The sequence below is a fragment of the Felis catus genome, chromosome A2, assembly GCF_018350175.1.
Source record: "Felis catus isolate Fca126 chromosome A2, F.catus_Fca126_mat1.0, whole genome shotgun sequence".
Lineage (NCBI taxonomy): Eukaryota > Metazoa > Chordata > Mammalia > Carnivora > Felidae > Felis > Felis catus.
The window spans coordinates 97,375,156-97,383,705 of NC_058369.1; the positions used below are offsets into that span (position 1 = coordinate 97,375,156).

General features: G+C 38.5%; 1 protein-coding gene across 1 annotated transcript; it reads left to right on the forward strand.

The window, feature by feature from the left end:
• Positions 1-4,049: 4,049 nt before the first annotated feature.
• On the forward strand, positions 4,050-8,105 carry GNG11 (G protein subunit gamma 11). The gene is made up of 2 exons (XM_003982762.6): positions 4,050-4,186; positions 7,684-8,105. Exons 1-2 carry the CDS (start codon positions 4,091-4,093, stop codon positions 7,807-7,809), a joined length of 222 nt encoding a protein of 73 aa, XP_003982811.1. The 5' UTR covers positions 4,050-4,090; the 3' UTR covers positions 7,810-8,105.
• Positions 8,106-8,550: the final 445 nt, after the last annotated feature.

Below are 8,550 nucleotides of genomic sequence, written 5' to 3' on the forward strand. Positions count from 1 at the left end.
CATGAGGAAAACAGTAAAATGAGTAATAAGAATGACCAGTTAAGTGGAAATTAACGTCTTGTATAAGCACAATTGATAAATCATATTTGATATGAATTATAAGTAGTTGTTAAGATAGTTGGAGCATTAGGGGCACCTGGGTGGCTCAGTTGATTAAGCATCTCTTTTTTTTTTTTTTTTTAATTTTTATTTTTGAGAGAGAGAGCATGAACAGGGCAGGGGTAAAGAAGGAGGGAGAGAATCCCAAGCAGGCTGTGAGCTATCAGCACAGAGCCCAAGGTGGGGCTTGATCTCACAAACCATGAGATCATGACCTGAACTGAAATCAAGAGTCTGAAGCTCAATGGACTGAGCCACCAAGGCACCCCTAGATTTTGACTCAGGTCGTGATCTCAGGTCATGAGATCAAGGCCCATGACTGGCTCCAAGCTAGGTATGAAGCCTGCTTAAGATTCTTTGTCCCTTTGTCCCTCCCCAGTGCACTCAAGTGTGCTCACTCTCTGTCTCTCAGAAAAATAAAAAATAAAAAGGATAATTGGAGCATGAGACACAGGTCATCCTCTTACTTCATATTATCTCCATCTAGAAAAGGAAGCTTATGCACACAGTTGAATGGGTCAGTTGTGAAATTTTCCATCTGATTGTTATAATAAGTTGAAGTAAAATAAAATGAACCAAGTGCATCAAATATTTGTTAAATATGTTCCTTAAAGAAATCATCATTTTAATGGCCTAAACAGTCATCATGAACTTTATAAATTCCAGAAGAGCAGAATTTGGGAAATAACCTAGTTTATTTACACTAACAAAACAGAGGCAGAGAGAATATATGTCCTGTAAAAACAAACAAAACAAAACAAAACAAAACATAAGACAAAATAAGACCAGAATCCTGGTCTTTTTGAGTTCAACCTAGCATTAAATCAACTCCAATATAACACTCTTGATATTTTCTTATATAGTTTCCTTTATATGCATTTTTAACAACATACTTAAAACATTCAGAAACATAGCCAAAGAATTTTTTTCTTTTTTTTCTTTCCTTTTTTTCCTTTTCTTTTTTTTTTTGCATGTCAAGGTAAATATTTCATGGTCTTTGCTCTTTTATACTTTAAAAGTAGAAATAGGGGCATCTGGCTGGCTCAGTTGGTGGAGCTTGCGAGTCTTGAACTCCGGGTCATGGGTTTGAGCCCCATGTTGGGTGTAAAGTTTTGATAGATGAGGGGTGCCTGGGTGGCTCAGTCGGTTAAGCGTCCGACTTCAGCTCAGGTCACGATCTTGTACTCCGTGAGTTCGAGCCCCGCATCGGGCTCTGGGCTGATGGCTCAGAGCCTGGAGCCTGCTTCCGATTCTGTGTCTCCCTCTCTCTCTACCCCTCCCCCATTCGTGCTCTGTCTCTCTCTGTCTCAAAAATAAATAAACGTTAAAAAAAATTTAAAAAAAAGGTTTGATAGATGATATATAGGTAGGTAGATAGATAGATAGGAAATAAACACATGGTTAATTTTCTTAAGTAGTTTTCTTTAAAACATTTGTCAGAAGATAATGGGCTAATAAAAGTTACTTTCTGGTTATACTTGTTATTTTCATTGCAGAATGGTTTGTACACATACTATTTTGTAAAAAAAAAAAACAATCATAACTTCTATTACTTATATGTAAAATATAAGTAAAAAGCTAACATTACGTTTGGATATAACTGATATGGATTTAAAAATCTGTTTATCCAAACGGTTTTGCTGGTAGAACATTTCTGTGAGAATACACAAGAAATTACTTACCATGGTTGCTGTCTGGGAGGTACATTCCATGCTAGGGATGGGGGCTACATGCTCTTCTAAAAAGTGTTCCCAGCATCTTACCATGTAAAACCAAACAAGACAGTTTTCAAAATGTTGTGTGGTCATGGATTTCAGCATTTCTCAATTCATTTTAGTTTAATCAATTAACTTAATATGATATTAGGACCCTGCATTATTTGATAAGAATAAAAACAAAAAATAATAATATGTATTTAATCTCTAATTTAAGTTTCATAATACTGTGGAAGAAGTGAAAGAACCACTGTGGTTTTATAAATATTTATCACTGCATGCAAGTTGATGATTTCATAGAGAAAAAATTTCCAGGCTAAAATAATTCGGCTTTTATGATTTGGACCAGAAAGAAATACATTAAGTTACTTAAGCAACTTATTTAATTTGGGTGCTGAGTTTATTTAATTTGGGTCACGTTAACTACTTTCACTAACTTGTTTAAGTTATTTTTAACCAACGTTTTAAATCTGAGCAATGGGGAATCAGAAAATACAAATTGCTTTTGGAGACAGATGTTAGTTTTTTGTCTTGGCTCACAGCTTACTAACAGGGGAAAACTTTGGCAGCTGATTTGACTTCTTTGAGCCTGGGAGATCCTGGAATGTGTGGTATTTCAAATATAGAAAAAGAAACTCCTAAACAGTTTGCTTTGTGAAAGTGATTTATCAGATGTGGATACATGCATACAATTAGAAACAAAACATACCTTGGCTCATCCACCTCTCCCCTTCCGCATCATATATTGTATAAATTAGAAAGCCAAAATCCAGAAAAAATAAATAAATAAAGGACTTTTCCAGCGCTAGCCAGGGACAGAGCTGGGACTAGACCCAGAGTAATCACCAAGTAGCTTGTTGTCCTTCTTGTTCCAAGATATTCATTGAAGATAAGTGGGTGGAACACAGAAATTGTGAGCAAACAAAACCTCTGCTCACAAGACAGGGAGTGACAATGGGTGTCTCAGGTCAAGTGCCCTGAAAAACTCAGTTCATGCCACCACTCTTGAATCTGGTTCTGTAGGCAGGAGGTAATATCTCCAAAAAGAGAACTATCTGACTGCTTGGGAAGGTTTCCTACCCTTAATGCTTTATTTTTCTTCTAGTCTGTTGACCATCATTAAGAAGGCTTTAGTTTATAGTCAAGGGAAACCTTACATTGCAGGTAAGCATTTGTCATAGCAGACACTTTTCCTGGCAGCAAGATGAATACTGCTTTGCAGATAGTGGAGAAACCAATACTTAGTGAATCTGCTGCCTATGTCCAGAAAGGTGCTGGAGCCAGGAATTCAAGACCCATGGTGTCAACAGTCACCCAATCCTTGGTTGATAGGGAGTGGAGAAATACTTTCTGGTAAGAACTTTAAGACTGCTGCTTCTGTCTTCTCTAGTATCATCCGTGTGTCCACTAAATCATTCCAAAACATTCCGCTAAAGAAAGAACAAAAACTCTGCTGTGGAGGATGCAGACGATTGCCAGAAAATGGTCCTGCAAGTTGTAAACAATATTCACATCCCAATGACTCCTTGATCCCCCAATATGTAAATATGTATCAGGCACTCAACCGACTGGGTCCATCAACAGACGTGGTGGGTGTTTCTGAGATTACAGGTCAGTTTCACTTTCCTCTTGGGCCTTTTCTTAAGCGTTCACGTTTCCCGCAGTACACATGTAGGTTAACTGGGGAAAAGGAACATGCTGTATATTTTTGAAACTCTTGGAGAGGTGAAGGGTCGTTATTTCCTGCAGGGCAGTGTCCTCCTTTTCTTGCTTCACAAACAAAACCCGGATGTGACTTGGAAACGGAAAACAAAACAAAACAAAAAAGGAACAAAAAGTAAAACTTTACAGTTGTTTCTCCAGGAAAGTGGGTTAGTGCAGCCCCAACCCTCAGGCGGCAGCCCTGGCCGGTCCCGCGCGGGCGTGGCCGACTCGGGAGCCGGCAGAGGGCCAGCATCCCGCCCGGAGATCCCGCAGCACCGAGCTTCTCAGGCTCCCTCCCAACTCTACCGTCCCCGGGCTCGCAGGGCCCGGCCACCCGGGGTCGTGGGAGCCCTAGAGAGATCCTAGGGCGCTGGGCAGGGCCAGCACGTGGAGAAGACCCGGGGACAGCTGAGCGCTCAGGGCTCTGGGGGCCACCTCGGGGAGGCGGTCCCGTCCTGAGCCGGAGGGCGGGGTGCGCGGGCACCACAGTTACTTGGGGACGCGCCCTGGTTCGCCGCACTTCCAGCCACTCCACTTGCAGAGCAGTCCTCGGGCCCAGCTCTGGGCTGAAAATGCCGGCCCTTCACATCGAAGATTTGCCAGAAAAGGAAAAGCTGAAGATGGAAGTTGAGCAACTGCGCAAAGAAGTGAAATTGCAGAGGCAACAGGTAAATTGTCCCAGAATATTATTCCCTTCTCTGAAATGAACCAAGGGTGGTTTTGCCTGGTTTGTTACAGTAAAACAGTACAGCTTTTTTGTTCTTTGGTTTCTCACTCCTCCCCGCCCCCCCACCAGCGTCTCTTGAAGTGGGGCTTTGGTTGTACCTGGCAACTGCCAGTTGATGTGGGGAAATCACAAGAGGGAAAGGAGAGCGCAAGGATCCCATGAGTTAATTCAAAGCCAGCTGTCAGAGCATCTGAGCCTAGAATGGGGGACCATGGACAAAAAAAATTCTGCCCGCTGTTAGACGGTTTTAAAAACTCAAATTATAGGAAGAAGGCAGATGGCTATTTCATTCCTTGATCTTTTTCATTAAGGGAAAGACTGGTATTTAAAGGTGTTTTTGTTTTATCACTATTTAATTCATCACAATTTAGGTAATTTGAATTACATAGTTTTGAATTTCAGGAGGCCTCTCCAGAGGTATGCAATGAACAGTTCACTGGAGCTTGGAAACAAAACCTTACAATTCCTATTTTTATTTGTTTGTAACTCTCATCCCTTTATATTTCCACTTTGTTTTAGAAGTACGCACAATGAACGAATACAGCATTTTTACACTTATATATAAGTAAGTAATAATACATATACTGATGTGCATTTGAAAACTCTTTTTAGTGATCATGATTAAAAATCTTAGAGGCCACTAAAGTGGATTACAAATTCAGTGAGAACATATGCCTCAGTGTTCAGAAGTCTCCACTGAAATTTGTTGGAGATTTTGTAAATTTTACTTTAATTTCTTACTGGTATTATGAGCATGCATTTCTTCCTTTTTTCCTCAATCAGGCAACCTGTAGTCCGGGAATAGGTTTTAGGATAAATATTTTTTAAAGGAAATGCTCTAATCCTTTCTCCCCAGCAAAAAATAAAAATAAAAATAAAAATAAATTAATTTCATTTTTCTATGGTTTAATACTAGAAAAAATTAAGGAAAAAATGTAAATTAAGCAGGTATGGTAAATATGCTCACTTGCTTTCCTGCTCTACTTATAGTAAATCTATTCATGACACAGTCCTGTTACTCAGGATGAACATTTTGAGTGATAATTGGAAGATGCAGGTGTTTTGAGTTTTACTCTTTGTGCATTTCTTTTCTCAAATTTAACCTTTCACCTCCAAATCCCTATGCTTCCTAGATTTTGGAGTGCAAAGTTATTTCTATCCTTGTTCAAAGTTTTTGTAGCTTTAAAAATACTGCTGTGTTTAAAGGAAAAAAGCAAAGTTATAAGACCCAAACAATAGGGTAATTTCTTGAAACTTTAAGGGACCCATTTTGTGGATGGCACAGTGCAGTATGTGTTGGCCGCTTAGATTTTTTTCACACATTGCTTCGTAGAGGTTACATATTAAACAGAGTTGCATATACTGAAGTAAAGCATTGTACAAAGTTGTAATATCCTAGTAACAGAGTGTGCAGAACTTACAGGAGAAAAAGAGACAAATGTCTTCTAGGTATTTTAAGCTTCAAATTAGAAATCGGGCAGGAGCCTGGGTGCAGCTGACTGTGTGGAAATTAAAGGTATCATTCATTACCCTGTTCCTCCCTGGCAGCTCCCCACCTCCACTCTTTAGGACACACCCTGCTGGATCTGTTTTCCAACTCCAAGTGTATGCCCGAAGAAAACATGAGGGATAGCCTTAGGGGATACAAGGAGAGGTGTCTAAATCCTAATAATAGTACTCAAACATATGTTATCAGACACTTTGAATTATAGAGTATTAGTGCTATACAAACATTATGGTTCTTAGAGATCCTTCTGTGCTTTCACTTTTCAGGATAAAAAACTGAATCCCAAGGAGGCTAACCACCTTCTTATTTAAGACCTCGGAGATAATAATAGAGCACTTACTGAAACACATGTGTTCTGATGCCCAGTTCATTATTCTGTCAATAAATTGTTCATGTCTGAGCTGTGTGCTCTGCTCAGGCCAAGGACACAAAATTCACAGGCTGAATTCTGGCTTCAGCTAATTGTTCAAACCTATCTTCTTGATCGTGGAAGGAAATGCTCAGAGGAGTAATTATTCACTTTCAGAGGCTGCAGATCTCTTCGGAAACTTAATGAAGAAGCCTCTGTAAGAAAGACACAATTTGGGGGAACTCTAATCTTATCCACAAATAGCTCTGGGGAGACAGACCCCAGGTTATAGATACTTGTATCTGTACTTTTGACAATTCACATAAAATGCATGCACTATAAATGTCAACAACAAATAAAAGCAATTGTCACCTGAGAGGGTGGCACTTGAATAGATGGTTATTTCTCCACATTTTAAGTCATATAACTACATCAGCTAGTTTTAATTTTTTAGAACAGTGGTCTTTACATTGTGTGCAAAGAATCTTTGGGGTATGGGAGTAAGATATTACAATTTCTACTTTTGGTTAGATTTTAAGCCTCATCATTTGACAGTTTCCAGTTTATGTTTTATAATTATGCATTATGTATTAACACAGTAGCATCTGTGCTTATTTATAAGTAAATAATTATTATTTATAATTATATGCATTTGGGGATAATTATGCAAACATGTTTTAGTGATTACCATTGAAACAATTTGAAGATTGCTAATCTAGATTATAAACTTAATGGGAACAGTTTCTTAGGGTTAAGAAGTCTATATTAGAATTTGCTAGAGCTTCTGTAATTTTTACTTCCAATTTCTTATTCATAATGCAGACCTTCACTAAGACACTAGTCCTTCTTTTCCTTTCCTTTTTATTCCTTTTTCTTTTTTAAACTCATTCATGCAACCGTTTCTAAAGGATAGAGTTTCTGAGGAAAGTATTCAATCCTTTCTCCTTTGTAGGAAAAGTCTCAACTAATTACATAAACACAAGAGTCTCAGATAAGCCTAATAAACCTCAGATAAATCTGTTGTTATGATCATTGCCCTCCAGCAGTGGGAAGGGATTCTGAACAGAGACACAAATGGTATGAATAGGCAACCTCAACCTTCCCAGCATCAGGCCTTCTCCAGTGTTTCCATCATTTTGTAAAATTGCAGAACATGGCACACGCCCATAATAAGTGAGAAATTTGGCAGGATGCAGCCCAAAACAATTGGGGATTATCTATTTCTGCACCTGTTCATTAGCATGGGAAATTGAAAACGGGGTATGTTTCAGTTCCTAAAATATTATGGATACACCATAATTGTATTTTAGCAGTGGCAGGAAGTCATATGAGGCACAATGGATAGAAATTGCTGGGGATGATCTGTTTAATGCGGTGACTTTCAAACATTTTGGCCCTCACCATAGTAAGAAAGGTATTTTAGATTGTGTCATTCATATGTAGCATATGTATTACACATGCTTTGTGCTAATATTTTCGTATTATTTCATTTTTTAAAGTGCTGGCTGTACTCAATTAAATTGATTTCACTAAAGTGTAGATGATCTTGACCTAATTCATTCTTTTTCTTTTTCTTCTTAAGGTGTCTAAATGTTCCGAAGAAATAAAGAACTATATTGAAGAACGTTCTGGAGAGGATCCTCTTGTGAAAGGAATTCCAGAAGACAAGAATCCTTTTAAAGAGAAAGGCAGCTGTATTATTTCATAAATAACTGGAGAGAAATTTCATCCTGAGTAGAAGAACTAGCTTGTTTTGGTTTTCTGAAATACAACCAAAATTCTTTTCAAAGAAAGAAAAACAAAATTTAAAGACTTTCTTAAACACTTCTATTGATATGATTATGTATAAAAACTGTTTCTCATCTTTGCTAACTACACACCCTTTTCAAGAGGGCAGAGAGTATCAAACATACAATTATGGAAATAAGGACATTACTTGTGCGTGACTCACCTCTTTTCAGTGTATTGCTTGATGCCTTAAATAAAGTTTTTATCTCTGGAAAATGCCTGTTGGTGATTTAAAAAGTGTTTTAGTTTTCTTTGTTTTGTTTTTGTGTTTGTTTTTTGCATTTACTTTTATGTTTTTCCCCTTAACCTGTCACGTGCTTGGGACATGTATCAAAAGTTTAGATGATTTGATCAGGTCTCCAATCCAGCTCTCTCTACTTCAAATCTCGGTTGGTTTACAGGGCTGAATTCTCACTTCTGGGATGTTTTTTTACCTAATTGTAACTCTTAGGGAACGGAGTGAGTAGAATTCCTAACATTGACAGGAGCTGGAGTCTCTGAGTCAGGAGCCACTTTAGTGCTTCCCAGGTTTATCATCAGCCAGATCTTGTTCAAAGTGTTGCTGCAATAGTGGCCTTGGGAAAGGCCAGGTTTGGGGTGCTGGAGAAATACCCAGAAGGTCAGCACTGGTATGCCCTCCTCGGGGAGCTGCATCTCCCAC